The 17,041-nt window shown below is 45.0% G+C and overlaps 1 protein-coding gene across 3 annotated transcripts in view; it reads right to left on the bottom strand.

Moving 5' to 3' along the window:
• ITPR2 (inositol 1,4,5-trisphosphate receptor type 2) overlaps window positions 1-17,041 on the bottom strand; it is a 356,350-nt gene that overhangs the window by 167,707 nt on the left and 171,602 nt on the right. For all 3 annotated transcript variants that reach the window (XM_073317588.2, XM_073317596.2, XM_073317605.2), the window contains 3 exons: window positions 14,949-15,074; window positions 4,753-4,881; window positions 4,006-4,126 (listed from right to left, as the gene is read on the bottom strand). In XM_073317588.2, coding sequence (XP_073173689.1) covers window positions 4,006-4,126; window positions 4,753-4,881; window positions 14,949-15,074 — 376 coding nt within the window. The remainder of the gene's footprint in view (window positions 1-4,005; window positions 4,127-4,752; window positions 4,882-14,948; window positions 15,075-17,041) is intronic.

The raw sequence follows: 17,041 nt of genomic DNA, 5'->3' as shown, positions 1-17,041 counted from the left end.
GTTCTGACCTGGGTCAGGGGGTTGGGGTGTGGGAAGGGGTGCTAGGTGCTGGCTCTGGCTGGGAGGCGCTTACCACAGGCGGCTCCCAGCCAGCACAGCAAGACTCAGGCAGACTGCCTGCCTGCCTTGGCCCCACTCCGTCCCAGAAGCAGTTGGCTGCTGGGCATGTCTCTATGTGCCCCTGGACACTGCCTACGTGCCCCTGCACACTGCCCCCGCCCCCAGCACCATCGTCACAGCTCCCATTGGCCGGTTCCCAGCCTATGGGAGCTGCAGGGGTGGTGCTTGAGGACACGGGCAGCTCACGGAGACACGCTGCCTCGCTCCCCCCCAGGGGCGCACAGAGATGTGCCAGCAGCCAGCCGCTTCCGGGAGCGGCATGGGGCCAGAGCCCTGCTGTGCCACCAGCCGGGAGCCACCTGTGGGAAGCACCTCTTGGCCAGAGCTTGTACCTCGCACCCCCACACAAAACGGCTGCCTGCAAGGAGTTGCATGCAGCTCCAGAGCCGCAGGGTGCCGACCCCTGCCCTAAGAGGTAGTACAAAGATCCCTGTCCCAGTAGGCGCTGCAGGAGGGATTGTGCTTAAGGAAGCCCCTAAGAAGGATACAGTGTGAGGCTCCTCAGTGGCAGCCCAGCTCCACTCCACAGTGGTAGCGGAAGCCATGGCCTCATCTCTTCCCCACCCCTTTAGGTGAAGCTAGCCTTGAACATCCATTGCCCTTGAAGGGTTGCAAGGGCTTTAGATGCAATCAGCACATGAGAGAGGCCAAAGTATGGGGGAGGCTCTTCGAGCCATTCTCCTCTCCCTCATGTACCAATGCAAGGGTTAACTCACATCTGGCCCTCTGTTTTATTGGACTTATCGTTTACAACAGCACAATCTAGCAGTGTTATTTTAAATATCTCCATGCAATACAAGGTATGTGAGAAAACAGAATACAATAGATTACAGTACAATAGAGGAATGTAGGAATTCCAGAAGATATGGAATAAATCCACCAATTTGAAGAAAAGTCAAGGTCAACCTCACATCTGCTACTTGCATCACATAAGCCCTCCCAGAAAAAACAAGAGAGCCACAGACAAGAGAAAACTAAACCTTTTATGTACCCATGTAGATATGAAGTGGCCCACTGACTTAAGTGGGCTGGATTTTCACTTTAGGTACAGATCTGAACAAGCGGAACACTGAACACTAATCCACGAGGGGACATTATGACACAAAAATCCTTCAGCCCCTCAATTCCTTCTCTGTTTGCTCCTAGTTCCCAAAGGCAGTAATTTTCTGATCGCTTATACCAGGAGTGCAGCAGAGGAGCAGAGAAGGGCTATTGCCATGCGTGAGCATTAGTCATATGAATAAGGGTTTGTAGGACTGGGTCCTTTATCTGAAGCTGTAAAAATCAGTGGAATAAGGAACAAAGAACATCTTCAACTTTTTAAGTTCTCCTGCCAGATGGATCCATAATTAAACCAGTTTGCACAACAAATAAAAATTGTACACTGCTAAATTGCTAGACTAATTCACACAAAATGTTAATGAGATGCTTTGGCAAAAGCATTAAATGAAACTACTGTAACATAAATCTGAAATCTAAATTTAGAGTCAGTTGTTGCAATGTTACAGACGCAGCAAACGTCCAAGAGACCATCCCAGAGTGGTGCTATTATTTACTGTAACTTTTTAAAAAAATTAAAGCAACTATATCTATCAAGCTTTTCTATCGTCATCATGATCCTGTCCCTCCCTCCCCTTCTTATTCATGTTGTCCACAAGTTGTCTAGCTGCTTTCAAAATACTGAAAGTGAGTAGTGCCACAAAATGGGGTTAGAATAATAGCACTGATTGGGCTTGCTTTGGCTGAGCAGATTTCAAAATAGGGAGAGTTTGGAAAATGTCAATCAACATGGCTCATTTTTAAAGAAATATCTACATCAAATCATCTTTTCCGTGACAAAGTAAAAGACTTTAAAATAATGTTTTTGTGGAATTCAATCCTAAAACTGAACCTTTGCCAATGTCACCTAGATACCTGTAACCATTCTTCTTTAGGATTAAATTCCCACAGAAGAAAATTTAAAGTCTTCTCCTTTGACACAGACAACATGATATTTTAATTCCGTTTAAAACTTCAAATTTTTATGGATTAATTGTTTAATAGGTCTTTTTCTGGAGCATTTACTAGTTTGGGGCTAGATTGGGGCTACTTTTGTGGATGAGCATTTATTCACAAGTAGTACCATTGGTTTCAAAGTGAGTAAGGACTGAATACTCTAGCCCTTAATGAATTCTAGCTCAATACTACTAAATTATGTAGTTGACTTAAGGGCCAAATTCGGATTGGGAGTATGTGCACAGGCAGAGCAGTAAGAATCCACTGTACACCTTGAGGCAGGCTACCTGGACCAACGTTGTGAAAGGGTATGTAAGGGCACCTACTTATTCCTTTCCCTGAGCAGGAGAATAAAGAGTGATCAGGGAAGATCAGGGTTGGGTTTCAACTCACTGGCCAGAACAACTGAGCTAGCATAAGAGTCAGGCGAGCAATAACTCAACATCCCCCAGGAACAAAGGGGAACAAGGGAGGGAATGTTGGTTGCTTGGTCCATAATTCCTTCCCTGGGATGTTTCCAAGGATGACACAGCTATATACCACCTATTACTATGGGCTGTGCCTTACCACAGAATGGAGTCCACAATGATTATTAGGGCCCTACCAAATTCGCAGTCCATTTTGGTCAATTTCACGGTCATAGGATTTTAAAAATTGGTAATTTCACAATTGCAGCTATTTAAATCTGAAATTTCATGGTGTTGTAATTGTAGGGGTCCTGACCCATAAAGGAGTTGGGTGGGGTGTCAAGATTATTGTAGGGAGTGGGGGGTTGCAGTACTGCTACCCTTACTTCTGGGCTGCTGCTGTCAGTGGTGCTGCCTTCAGAGCTGGGCAGGTGGAGAGCGGCAGCTGCTGGCTGGGAGCCCAGCTCTGAAGGCAGAGTTGCTGCCAGCAGCAGTGCAAAAGTAAGGATGGCTGGTGGGGCGCTACCTTCAGAGCTGGACACCCGGCTAACAGCCGCCACTCTCCGGCCGCCCAGCTCTGAAGGCAGCACAGAAGTAAGGGTGGCAATACTGCTATCCCCCTAAAATAACCTTGTGACCCCCCTGCAACTCCCTTTTGGGTCAGGATCCCCAGTTTGAGAAACACTGGTCTCTGCTGTGAAATCTGTATGGTATAGGATCAAAGCACACACATGACCAGATTTCGCCATGGGGAGACTAGATTTCATGGTCCATGACGCATTTTTCATGGCCGTGAATTGGTAGGGCCTTAATGATTATGAATGCCTATGGTCTGACCCAGTTTAAGATCATTTCTATATAAGAAAATGAGGTCTTAATGTAATAGTGTAGACGAATGCCACCTGCTTGGAGTCCAATTCTACTTTCACTTACACCACTGAACACGACCATTCACCTGAACCACCCCATTGAACAGACAGATTCAAATGGCGTATAAGTAAGGGAAGAAATGAGACCTGAAAGTCAGAGCTTCCGAGACTTACATTGTGAAATTTGCAAAAAGAAAAGGAGTACTTGTGGCACCTTTTTTGCGAATACAGACTAACACGGCTGTTACTCTGAAACCTGTCATTGTGAAATTTATGGAGGATAGGTCCATCAGTGGCTATTAGCTAGAATGGGCAGGGATGGTGTGTCCCTAGCCTGTTTGCCAGAAGCTGGAAATGAACAACAGAGGATGGATCACTTGATGATTACCTGCTCTGTTCATTCCCTCTGGCATTGGCCACTGATAGAAGATTGGGCTAGACGGACCTTCGGTTTGACCCAATATGGCCATTCTTATGAAATTATAACACAGTTTTCTAGTATTATCAGTGCCTTGATTTCCAGGATGCTACAACCCGAAAAATAATGGATGGATCCCAACTCAGGCTTATTTAAAACACAGTGAAGAATTATTAAGTAAAAACTTGGCACCTACCCACTTCAGCCAAAGTTTTGATACATGACTCCACTGAGGCTTTCTGTGCTGGGTTTGGCCAGTTACAGTTGTAAATTCTAAAAGCAGACTGAAGCAGTTGAATAAAAACTGGCTGATGTGTCTGAAAACAAAAAGGTAAGCAACTAGTTTTAGACTTTAAAATCCTCCTTACAATTACCCTAGGTTATGCACCACATAAATTACATGCATAACTTTTAGCCTCTATAATCAAAGTACAACTCAGTTCAACCGTTATCACTCTTCAATACAGGATGAAAAATAAACCAGTTTGGCATTCTTATAGAGTGCCAAATCATGCAGTCCTTTCTCAGTCAAAATTACCATTGATATCAAACAAAATGGCATACTGCAAAAAAATAACGGGGAGATTTCTTGGGTCCCAAACACGTGGCAAACTTTCCAACTTGGGCCACAAAGATTTCCTCTTTTAGAAACACAAAGAAAAGTTCCCTGATTTTGCAAAGAGATCAGTCATGCAAAGTCCCAATGAAGTCACAGAAGTCAGATGTAAAGCTCTGTGGAGAAAGAGTCCTTTTCTGGATAAGGGTAATCAGGAGTACAATTTGTCAAGGGCATATTTACAGGAGGTGTTACACAGTGTGAATCATGAGGAGTGGGAGAGGAAATAAAGAAGGAAAAAAAGTTGAAGCACTCCCCTCCAGCGAGTGGAAGATGACACATTAATTATCTGAATTACACATTTGTTGCAGTCTCCCTTCTTCTTACCTGGAGGCTGGTGCTGTTATCTGAAAATGGAGAACTGAAGAAGCCACTCACAATGTTCATTACTGGTTCAGTGACATACTTCTCCAGAGATGTGTCTGCATGTTTCCGGTCTGTAGTTGTGTTGCAAACCTACAATGAAAAGGAAAATATTAGCTTTTTTTTTTACTTGTGATCTTTGAACATTTTAAAAGAGAAACACACACACACACACAGAGGAGAGAGAGAACTGATATTTAATCCTTTTTCAAAAATGTTAATTTTTGTATTAAACATATAAAATCAAGATACCTACCTTGTAGTCAAGTTGTATTCTGTTTAATTATCTTTGTTCCTGGGAGCTCCACTCCCTCCCGATCCCTACCTTTCCTGAACTAGATCCTCTAGTTGAGTTGGCTACTCTTTCCCTCGCCATGAAACAAATGAGTTTGTTGGATAACACTGGTCAGTCCTGTAGGCCCACACATCACATGCCACCTTACGCATCTAGACAGACTCAGGAGGAAAAAGGAGCATTCCTCCAGGTGGGTTGGAGGAGACTTTAGACAGATGGAAAGATAAACCTACTTTATTAGAAGAGTGAGAAAGATCTCAAAGGGTGCTGAATTTGGAGCTGGTTTCAATTATTACAGCCAGATGGGAAAGATGGAGCTCCTTCAAAGTAAGAGCTTTAAAAACCAAAACCAACCAAGCAAACAAAAAAGGACAAGTAGGAAGCAAGCACAGATATAACAAAAGCAAAATCCCATGCATTCAGTCAGCAGGCCTCCATAGGAACAAACTGCAAAAACGGTCAAAGACCCACCCACTCTGCCAGGTGAGCTACATGGTAGATTCATCATGTCACAGTGTTAAGTGTAAGACATGAGAGATTTTCAAAACGAAGGAAGAAGGAGAAGAGGGGATAGGAGGACATTGAGAGAGGGTTGGAGCTGAACTGAAGTACTTCTTAAGGCCAATTAATGGGCTGTGAAAGAATGTGGAATGATTCAACTTCTGTACAGCGTCCTAGAAGACAACATTCTTCTACAACATTCATCATTTTATGCTGCATACATTTATGGTAAAAAGAAATTGAGGATTTTTTTTGTGGGGGAGGAGATTTGATAGCTAGGGAATTGAAGAACAGAGAGGGTAAGTGATTTGTTCAATCTCACAGAGAAAAACTCAGTGGCAGGGCTAGAAAGAGCATAAAGACCTATATCCCAGGTCAGGCCATCCAGCTTTCTGATTACGCAGTACTGTAACGGCACATGAACCTTGTAAGCCAGAAACTTTGGCAAAATAGCCAGAAGTGTTTAAAGGACATTTATGGAGACTTCAAACAGCACCAGTCATTGCTGGGAGATGAACAAGTTACTCACCTTGTGCAGTAACAATGGTTCTTCAAGATGTGTGTCCCTATGGGTGCTCCACTGTAGATGTGCTTGCATCCTTGTGCTACTGATCAGAGAACTTTGGTAGCAGCATCCGTTCGGTCTGCACATGCGCTGTTCCTCCCTTGTGCTCTGCCACAAGGTTAATCAGCATTGCGCAGGCAAATGCTCCTCAGTTCCCTCTCTATTGCAGAGTCCATGATAAGAACACTGAAGTGGAGGGGACGAGGATGGGTCGAGGAGCACCCATATGGGGACACATCTCGAAGAACCATCGTTACTGCACAATTTGAGTAACTACTTCTTCAAGTAGCATTCCTATGGGTGCTCCACTGTAGGTGACTCCCAAGCAGCACCCCCCATGGAAGGCTGGAGCACTGGAATCGAGTCTAGTATGGACAATAATACTGCGGAGTCAAAGCTAGCATCAGCACTGTGATGGCATAGTGTTCTGTAAAGGTATGTGCACATGCCCAAGTAGCTGCTCTGAAGATTTCCGGGATGGGGACATCCTTGAAGAAGGTGACCAAGGAGGAAAACAATCTTGTGGAGTGGGTACGGATAACACATTGAGGTACTAAATTACGAGCCTGTCAACAGTGCTTGATGCAGCTCGGGACACATTTAGAGAGTCTCTGGGCTGATGTCACTGCACCTTCAGACCTAACCGCAATGGAGAGGAAAAGCCTAGGAGATTTCCTAAAAGCCTTTGTCCTGTCCAAGAAGGAGGCCAGGGCTCTCCTTACATCTAGCATGTGTAGAATGGCTTCCCTATTATCCTGGTGAGGTTTGGGACAAAAGGTCAGGAGGTGAATGAGTTGATTCATGTGAAAGGCCAAAGTCACCTTGGGGATGAATTTCGGGTGCGGTCTTAGCATAACCTTGTCAGGAAAGAACACAGTAAATGAGGGGTGCACCATAAGAGCCGCTATCTCTCCAATCCTTCTCGCTGAGGTGATGGCGACCAGAAACGCCATCTTCATTGAAAGTTGCATGAGTGAACAAGTGGCCATGGCTTTGAAGTATGGTATGGTCAGTCTTTTTAATACTAAATTCAGGTCCCATGGTGAGGTAGGATGTCTGGGTTGGGGAAAGAAGTTTGCTATGCCTTTAAGGAACCTACCTCTATGTAGTTGGGTGCGAGAGGACCAAGTACCCTTCTATTTGCTGGTGAAAAGTCGCTGTTGCTGCTAAAATGTACCTTGAGCAAGTTAACAGATAGTCCAGATTTCTTAAGAGTCAGTAGATAGTCTAAGGCTAGTGGTAAAGTAGCAGATGCCAGGGTAATATGTCTGGAATGGTCTGAAACCTGGTCCACTTTCGTAAGTAAGTACGACAGATAGTCCATTTCCTGCTGTGTAGTAACACTTCCTGTACCTCCTCAGAGCAGGATCTCTCTACATGTTGGAACCACAATGGAGCCAGGCTTTGAGCTGCAGTATCTGTGGGTTGAAATGAAGAGTGCATCCTTTGTTCTGCGAGAGGAGTTAAGAAGCGAGTTGAAGAGGGATTGGAAGACACGTCGCCAATTGTGACAGGTAATGGTACCACCTCTGTCTTGGCCAGGTAGGAGCAATCAGTTTGATATTTGCTCTCTCTCTCTCTTTTTATTTTCAATACAACTTTCAGTAAGAAAGGAAATGGGGGAAAGGTGTAAAGAAGGCCCTTGTCCCATGAGAGAAAGAAAATGTCCCCTAAGAAGTGTTATCTGAGGCCTGCTCTCAAGCAGTATCATGGGCATTTCTTGTTCAGGTAAGTGGCGAACAAGTCTATTATCAGTGTTCCCCATCAGCTTGTCATGGAGTATCACTGAGTCCATCTCCCATTGTGGTCATGTGGGAAATTGTGACTGAGACTGTCTGCTGTCGTGTTGTGCACTCCCGGTAGGTAGGCTGCTAATATTGTAACACTGGTGGGAAATGCACCAGTTCCACAGCTCTAGTGCTTCCACGCAAAGGGATGGTGATCTGGAGCTCCCTTGACGATTTATGTAGTGCATGCACGCTATGTTGTTTGTCACGACCTTTGTGTGTGTGCACGCCTCTGATCAGCAGAAGGAAGTGAGTGCACACATTGCTGACCACTCTTAGTTCAAGGAGGTTGTTGTGAAGACACACTTCATAGGGAGACCATTTGCCCTGTACTGTGAGGTTGTTGAGATGTGCACCCCACCCTATGAGAGATACGTCGGTGGTGAGGAGTAGTGACGAAGGAGGCTGTGTGAACGCAATCACCGTGCAGACCTTCTGGGTCCTTCCACCATTTCAAGGGTTGTATGACCTTGGTGCGTAGCAATAGCGGTTTGTCTAGGCTGTCTTTGTTCAGCCTGTAAACTGAGCTGACCCATGACTTAGGCAAAGTCTGGCATGAGTTATCACAAATGTGCCCGCAGCTATGTGCCCCAGAAGCTGAAGGCAATGTCTTGCTGATATTCAATGGTGGGCTTGCACTGTCTCTAGGAGTGCGGAAACACTGAGGAATCTGTGTTGTGGAAGGAGCACTCTCACTTGTACAGAGTTGAGATTGGCTCCTATGAATTCTAATCTCTTGTTGATTTTTGTACGTGATTTGTAGGTCCAAGCTTCTGAACAAGTTCACAGTCGTATGGGTAACCCACAGTGCTTTGTTGAAGGAGCACATAGTGAGGAGACAATTGTCCAGGTAAGGATAGATCATGATCCCCTGGGAGTGTAGGTGGGCTGCCACTACAGAGAGGACCTTGGAGAATATTCTGGGAGCCGATGAAAGGCCAAAGGGGAGCACTCTGGACTGGTACTGGTCCTGCCGCAGCGTAAATCTGAGATATCATCTGTGGGATGGTATGATTGAAATATGGAAATAAGCATCCTGGAGGTCGAGGGCCAAGAACCAATCTCCCTGTTGCAACGCTGGAATAATTGCTACTAAAGTGACCATCTTGAATTTCTAAGTCTTGACGAATTTGTTGAGTGCACTGAGATCTAGTATGCGTCTCCAACCTCTCTTTCTTGGGTATCAGGAAGTAATGAGGAATAAAAACCTTTGCCTCATAGATGTTGAGGTACTGGTTCTATGGCTTCTAAACTGAGGAGGTGGTCTCTCTCTCTCTCTCTCTCTCTCATATAACAGGCTCTCGTGAGAGGGGTCCCTGAAGAAAAATGGGGAAGGGTGTTGAGGAGGGAGGTGAAATGGACAGACATCGCGAATGATCCCCAGAACCCATTTGTCAGATGTTATCCGTTCCCAAGTGCTGCAGAACAGAGCGAGCCGATGCAAAGGGTTGACCAGTGTTAGATGGTGTTGAAGGGAGTAGTCTGTCAGCACCCCAACCAACCAGTCAAAACTGATTTTGTTTTGAGGTAGATGATTGGGAAGAAGCAGGCTGTGGGCCTGATGGTTGGTATTTTGAGAACCTAGACTTCTTCTTCTGTTGTTCATAAAAGCATTGGGTTGGGTAGTGTGCCGTGCAAGATTTGAATGAGGGCAGAGGACTGTATTTCCTCTTCTGCCCAGGTGGGTAAATCCCTGACGACTGAAGAATAGCCCTGGAATCTTTAAGAGTGTGGAGAGATGCATCTGTCTTTTCTGCAAACAATTCTGTGCTTTCAAAGGGAAGGTCCTCCAACATTGTTTGCACTTTCTCGGGGAAGTCAAGAGGCTCAACACATCACAATGGGAGTGGAGATGGATCACACCACCATATCAGCTGCATCGAGTGCTGACTGAAGTGCCATCTTGGGCAGCAGTTGCTCTTCACTGAGAATGGCCCTTAACTAATCTCTGAGAGATTCTGGAACCTGCTCAATCAAGGAATGGAGTTTTGTTCATTGATATGGTCATATTTTGCTGTTAGGGCCTGGTAAATTTGCCATGAGGAATTGTAGAGTGGCAGATGAATAAGCCTTTCTCCCAAATAGGTAGAGGCATTTCCAATCCCAACCATAGGGGACTGATTCCACCTGATGTTGCAGACCTCTGGAATTTACCACATCCACAATGATTTAATTAAGGGTGGATGGGAGAAAAGAAATTCTGTGTCCTTCGCTGGCACATAATATTTATCAGCCTGTTTAAAGGTTGGTAGGACCCATGCAGTGGTCTGCCATACAAGTTTGGTTGGCTCAAACATAGCCTTGTTGATGGGGAGAGCTACTTTGGATGAGAAAGAGGAGTGCTAAGTGTCCGGCAATTTATGATGTGATTCTCTCACCTCCTGTAGTGGTAACTGCAGTGTGTCAGACACCCTCTTAGCTAGGCTTTGAAAAAGTTTAAAAAACCTTCTACAAAGGACAATGGAGGGGGCACCACTGCCTCACCTGGTGAGGAAGAGGAGATGTTGGTCTAAGGTGGAACCTCTTCCTCAATATCAGCCTCCAGTTCCTCCATCACCTCTTGAGGGCACTTCATAGGTTCCTAGTGGGCCATGCTAGAACTTCGGGAGGCATGATGTCTATATGCCTGCCATGGATCCCAGTAAGGCCACTAGGATGGTGGGAACCATTGTTGTCCCTACCAGGGAGGCTGAGAATCAGACGGATGGTATGGCTGAGGAGGTCCGGATTGGTAACGAGCACTATAAGTTGTGTGGAAGGAACGACAGGAGTCCACCTCCTCCTGCTCACTGTCTGACTCCCCTCTGAAGAATAGGGGTGCACGGCACAATACCTAAGGGGAATCTAGAGTGCAAGGCAGACTCAGTTCCGGAGCCCTGGTACCGAGTAGAGGAGACTCAGGTATGTCAGATATTGTAATGTCTCTTCAGTATCTGAAGTCTTGTGGTGCCACAGGTACCAGTACCAGGAGTGGTTGTCGGTGCTAGGATGACTACTGATGGAATTGGTGATGTAGTCTGGGTTAAATGATCCAGTGGTGTTTGACGTACCATTGACGGTACCAATGCTGTTGTCCACGCCGATGGAGTCTTCCCCAAGGCAAGGTCTCTGTCCTTGTCTTGGCCAATGCCCATCGGGTCTTTAGGCAGCCCAACTTTGCTCCATCCACGTTTGGATGGCTTCAGTGCTGTCAGTGCCGATGATACCAAATGAGCTGGTGATCTTTTTCAGCTGGTTCAGGGCTCACTCTGGGGGATTCACAGCCCTCTTTTTAGAAGCCTTGTATGAGTGGCTCATAGTTGTCTTTGTATGCTCATCGCCCTTGAATGTATAGGGTAGTGACGAAGAACCTTGCTGCCTGGGTCTGAAGATGGTTGGAGAGCTGCTTTCATTAGGAGTTTAAGTCTCAGCTCTCAGTCCTTTTGGGACCATGGTTTCAGCTGCTGGCAGAAACCACCACTTCTGGGGAATGTGGTTTTCCCCAAGGCAATGAACACAATGAGGATATCTGTCCATCACCAGGATGGCCTCTTTCAAGTTGAGACACCTCTTAAAGCCTGGTGAACCAAGCATATCCCATCCCAAGGTGGTCCCTGGACAAGGGAGGAGGGTGAATAAAAATTAAAATAAACACAATTTAAGAACAAAAAGAAAAAGAAATCCAAAGGAAACTAAGTAATAGCAACAAAAGAAATTAAAAGAATGATTAGCAAGTATTTAGTGGGTTAATGATCCAATAAATGGACAGCTAAAAGCGCCGTCTCAAGCCAGGGGCGGTTGAGAAGGAACTGTGGAGGATTTGCTCTCCCAATGCTGATTAGCCTCATGGCAGAGCACAGCGAGGGGGACAACACATGTGTGGGCCGAACGGACACTGCTACCAAAGTTCTCTGATCAGCAGCACAGGGATGCAAGCACAGCTACAGTGGAGCACCCAGAGGGACACTACTTAAAAAAGCAGTTTATTGTAATACAAATAATTTTGAGTAGAACACTGTATGAGTGGACAATACAAGGCACATTATTGCCATGAGGCAGTTAGGGGAGTCTTCAGAGAGCAAGGTAAGACCCAGGTGCATGAAGGACCCTGGAAAAGGCGTGTTCGATTTTAATGTATAAGATCATCAAGGCATGGAGTGCGCGTAGTGTTTTTCCCAACAGCAAGAAAGGGAATGGTTACGTAGACAGAAAAGCAACAGTAGCTATTCCATAAAACTGAGATTAAAAACCCTCTAGGGTCAGTAGAGGTGTGACATTTTTTCCCACAGCTCTAGGGGAGGTAAACAAAGGTTCAGTTACTAATCAAAACTTCTTGAAAAGACACAGACCTAAATCCATTTGGATGTTCTTCTGCCTTTAATTAAGCAGCATGCCGATTTCTGCTGGAACCAGTAGCTTTGAGGCTCAACGTTCAGGATCCCAACAGGAATACAGGGAGCTGCATGGTGCTGGCATGGCGATTTTACCAACTGTCAAAACTAAAAACTGCAAAATGCTTTTAAGATTTCCCCCTCGCTTGTCTAAAAAAACATTGCTAGAAAGCCACTGAAGGGGTCCATCTTCCTCCACCACAGGTCCCATAACAGAATGGCAATCCTATGATCCTCCCGCACCCCTTATTATCTCCCAGCCTTTACTGGATCTTGAATCTGATAACAAAAACCAGGTCAACTTCTCAAATGGAAAAAGAAAGAAATCCAGCTGGAGGATACCTCTAGCCATCTTCCACCTTAGCGCTCTCTAACAACACAGACTCAGTTCCCAGACTCACCACTGACAGGCAGTTGTAGCAGCTAAAAGAAAAGCATTTCCCTCCCTCCCTCTAGCCCCCTTCCCTCCCACCCGTAGCAGCTCTTTTAGCTCACTGGAACATAGAGGATCAAAGGGTTCTTCTTTCTAACTCTTTTGAGAGCTGTCATAGTATCTTTTCATGAAGCTAAGAGCCTTCTGACAGTCCTGATGGCTACATAAAGCTGACGTATTTGCAACATGTGGACACTGCCTCAGCCCCGAAAAGCAGATCTGAGCAAATACACCCAACATTCTAGAAGATTTGGATATCCAGAGGGCCTGGCTGAAGCATGGAGCAGAAGAGAGCATTTCTGACATGCTCTTTTAGCTGAGGGGGGAAAAGAAAAGGATCTACTAACCAGGAAATGAAAAGGAACTAATTAGGCAGCTACCCAGAGGGCTCTGCAGGAGAGCAACACAAAAGTGCACTTTTGCAATTCTTTTTCAGAAAAAAAAGGAGCATGTGTGCGTGCACACACAAAAAAGAATAAAGAGATGGTTGGTGGGCTGGGCAGCACAATGCATTAACAACACACTCACTATTCCCCTCTGAAAATCTGGAGTTTAATTTCTCTTATTAGAGGACTAAGTGCAAATGAGCTTGGTAGTGCCAAGCATCATACCTCTATCTGATGTCCATACTGCTAAACCATTTGGCACAATTTAACGCGATCGGTGGTCTCTGCCAAGGAAAGTCTCTGGGTTGGAGTAGCAGAATGTGTAGGGAAGTGCCTCCCTATACATGTCTGCTTCTATAAAAATGGTCCTATTACAGAGATAAAGTGAAGAGAGGTTTGTGAATGCTCCTGCTGGAGGGTCAGAACTGCGCCATGTCAGATAAGAGCAACCCCTCTGGGGGAAGGGGATTAAACAGAAGAAAATGCTGCTGGCTGTAAGTCGGAGAGGTTAAAGCACAGAATCCCCTCCAACACGAATTCTGATCTTCATTCTCAACTGAGCCTGGAGTGCCCAGAAGAGGCCTCACTGTAGGAACAGCTACAGAAACAAGACAGGTAGCAGCTGTGTAGGGTTTGCAGAGGTCTCATTACTGATGGCCTTCTCTAAAAGAGAAGCGCACGCACACACACACTCGCATTATCCTGTTCCCTGAAACTCTTAGCAGAAAAATAAATAAATAAAACTCCATTTTTTTCTGCTTCACAGAGGTGAAGAGGCTTCCGCACCTATTGTACTGCACAAATATCTGAACTTATTCTTCTCTAGGCTATAAATCGTGCTAACTACAGGAGTGTGCTATTTTCTGTGAAAGGTTTCAAAGAAACTATTTCATGAGGCGCTATTACTTTGGTGTGAAAGCCCACCACAGAATTGAACTGCGGTTCTTTCACCTCTTCTTTAATTTAAACTAAAGAAAACACAAGGAGTGAGAATTTAGTGCCATAAAATGTAGGGGACAAAGCCAGGCATCCAGTTTAGAGGTGTGCTGTAAAAGCAGAACAGCTCTCACCTCCAAACACTTGTTCAGCATCAGGGATTGAATCCATGGCTTTCAGCATTAAAAGCATGGACCTCTACCACTTAAACTAAAGAAGTAACTCCATTAGCATTAGTAGTAGGCTCTTATACTTATGCAGATTAATCTAGAAAGGGGACATGTAACCACACAGTAAACCCCTGGGTTACACAAGCTTCCCCATGTCTCTGCCAGTACATCTTAATCTTCCTAAACTTGCAAAAACACCTGTTATTCTACCTCCTAGGCCTCTTGTAAGCAGAGACCATCAGTTATGACTGTTTCTAATATACATAAAATGGCAACTATGAGGACACCAAGGCTACGTCTACACAAGGACTTTTGTCAGTAAAATTTTGTCGGTCGGGGTGTGAAAACACCACCCCCATCTGACATACGTTTCACCGACAAAAGTGTCAGTGTGCTCCTAGACCCACAGTAATTTTGAAATGGATCTTGCTGATATACACTGAGTCTCTCACACCCACAACCCAGCCAAATCCAGTTTATACCTTTATCTTAAAAAATAAAAAGAATCTCCAGGGTGGTGATGTTTGAGATAAAACAGGTTAAATAATGATAAGAAAATTTTAATCGAAATTATGCACCATTAGATTTCATTCATTTCACTCTCGTGCATTTGAAAATATGGTTAATAGAACATATGAAGTTAAAGCAGAAAAGTTATTGCCCATTCAGCTATCTTGAATGTGCATACTGTAATATGTAATGCATCATAAAGCTTACCCTTGCCATATCAACAAGGAAGTTCTCAAATAATTTCCAAATGTGGTTACTAGCATAGATTTCCTTCATTTCCACCTCAGTGTCCACATAACAGTGATTAACAAAGTTCACATATGCAATCTTCACCTGTAAGAGCATCAAATATAAAAAACCTCATGAAAATGACCATGAAAGCCATCAGCGTGTTAAATGTTTTAATGCAACTGTAATTTGACTTCTTTGTGCATATGTATTATGACACACTTGCCCAATATAACGTACGAAGTCTGTAGCAGAGCTAGGAATACAACTCAGAATTTCCTGCATCCTAATCTAGTGCTTTAAAATGAAAGGCAGAGTTGTTCCCTAGGAGAGTTCTGTGATGGGGCAGCTGCCCCCCACTGGCAGAAAAGGGGTTAAAAGCAGCCCTAGGGAGGCTGTGCCAGAAGCAGCAAATCAAAGAAGGGCTGAAGGGAGCAGCCAAGCAGGCCCATATAAAAAGGGAGCTGCAGGGCAGAGGAAGGTAGTTCTCTGCTGGGAGCCCAGGGAGGAAGGACTATGCCTGTGAAGGGCTGAGAGAACTGCCATCACCCTGGACAGAGCAGTGATGCTAGCAGGGACCAGGAGAGAAAGAGACAGCTCCTTCTGGCTGCTGGAGTTTGCAAGCTGAGGCCCTGAGGCAAGAGAAAAGATGATGCTGGGGCCATGAGGAAGTGGCCAGACAATTTGCTGCAGTTGCCACTAAGGGAACTGGCTGAACAGTGGACTGCAGGTCCCCCTGAAGTGGGGAGCACAGTGTGTGACATGGCCAGGGGGCTGTGTTGCTGAAGAGGATGCCACAGTCCTTAGAGAGACCTGGGTTCTAGAACAGGAATGATGGCGGCGAGGCAACACCTGAAGAGGAAGCGTTAACATGCAGAGCTAATTCCCAAACAGGCAGCAGAAGGTGCCACAGTGGTGAGTGAACCCTGTTACAAGTTTCATCAGCAAAATGGAAGCATGAAGCTGGAATCTGAGGCTCTACATTGACCCCACTTACATAAGAACAGTCATACTGGGTCAGACCAATGGGTCCATCTAGCCCCGTAGCCTGTCTTCTGACAGTGGCCAAGGCCAGATGCTTCAAAGGGAATGAACAGAACAAAGCAATCATCAAGTGATCCATCCCATCTTTAGGGTGACCAGACAGCAAGTGTGAAAAATCTGGAAAGAGGGTGGGCGGATAATAGGCACCTATATAAGACAAAGCCCAAAATATCGGGACTGTCCCTATAAAATCGGGACATCTGGTCACCCTACCTGTAATCCAGTCCCAGCATCTGGCAGTCATGCAGAGCATGGGGTTACATCCCTGACCATCTTGGCTAATAGTCATTGATGGACCTATCCTCCATAAACTTATTTAATTCCTTTTTGAACCAGTTATACTTTTGGCCTTCACAACTTCCCCGGCAACGAATTCCAAAGATTGGCTGCGCTGTGTGAAGAAGTACTTCCTTTTGTTTGTTTTAAACCTGCTGCCTATTAATTTCACTGAATGACCGCTGGTTCTTGTGTTACGTGAAAGGGTAAATAACGCTTCCATATTCACCTTCTCCACACCATCATGATTTTATAGACCTGTACCATATCCCCCTTTAGTTGTCTCTTTTCCAAGCTGAATAGTCAGTCTTTTTAATCTCTCCTCATAAGAAAGCTGTTCTATTTATCATTTTTGTTGCCCGTCTCTGTACCTTTTCCATTTCTAATACTTTTTTTTTAAAATGGGGCAACCAGAACTGCATACACTATTCAAGGTGTGGGTGCACTACGGATTTATATGGTGGCATTATGATATTTACTGTCTTCTTATCTATCCTTTCCTAGTGGTTTCTAACATTCTGTTTGCTTTTTTAATTGCTGCTGTACATTGAGCGGATGTTTTCAGAGCACAATCCATAATGACTTCAAGATCTCTTTCTTGAGCGGCAACAGCTAATTTAGACCCCATGGTTTTGTATGTATAGTTGGGATTATGTTTTCCAATGTGCATTACTTTGGATTTATCAACATAGAATTTCATCTACCTCATAGCACTCAATGTTGGAGGCAGCAATGGAGTGGCCAGGTTTCAG

Source organism: Lepidochelys kempii, chromosome 1, assembly GCF_965140285.1.
Source record: "Lepidochelys kempii isolate rLepKem1 chromosome 1, rLepKem1.hap1, whole genome shotgun sequence".
NCBI classification, from domain to species: Eukaryota; Metazoa; Chordata; order Testudines; family Cheloniidae; genus Lepidochelys; species Lepidochelys kempii.
This window is presented reverse-complemented; position numbering and strand designations above follow the sequence as displayed.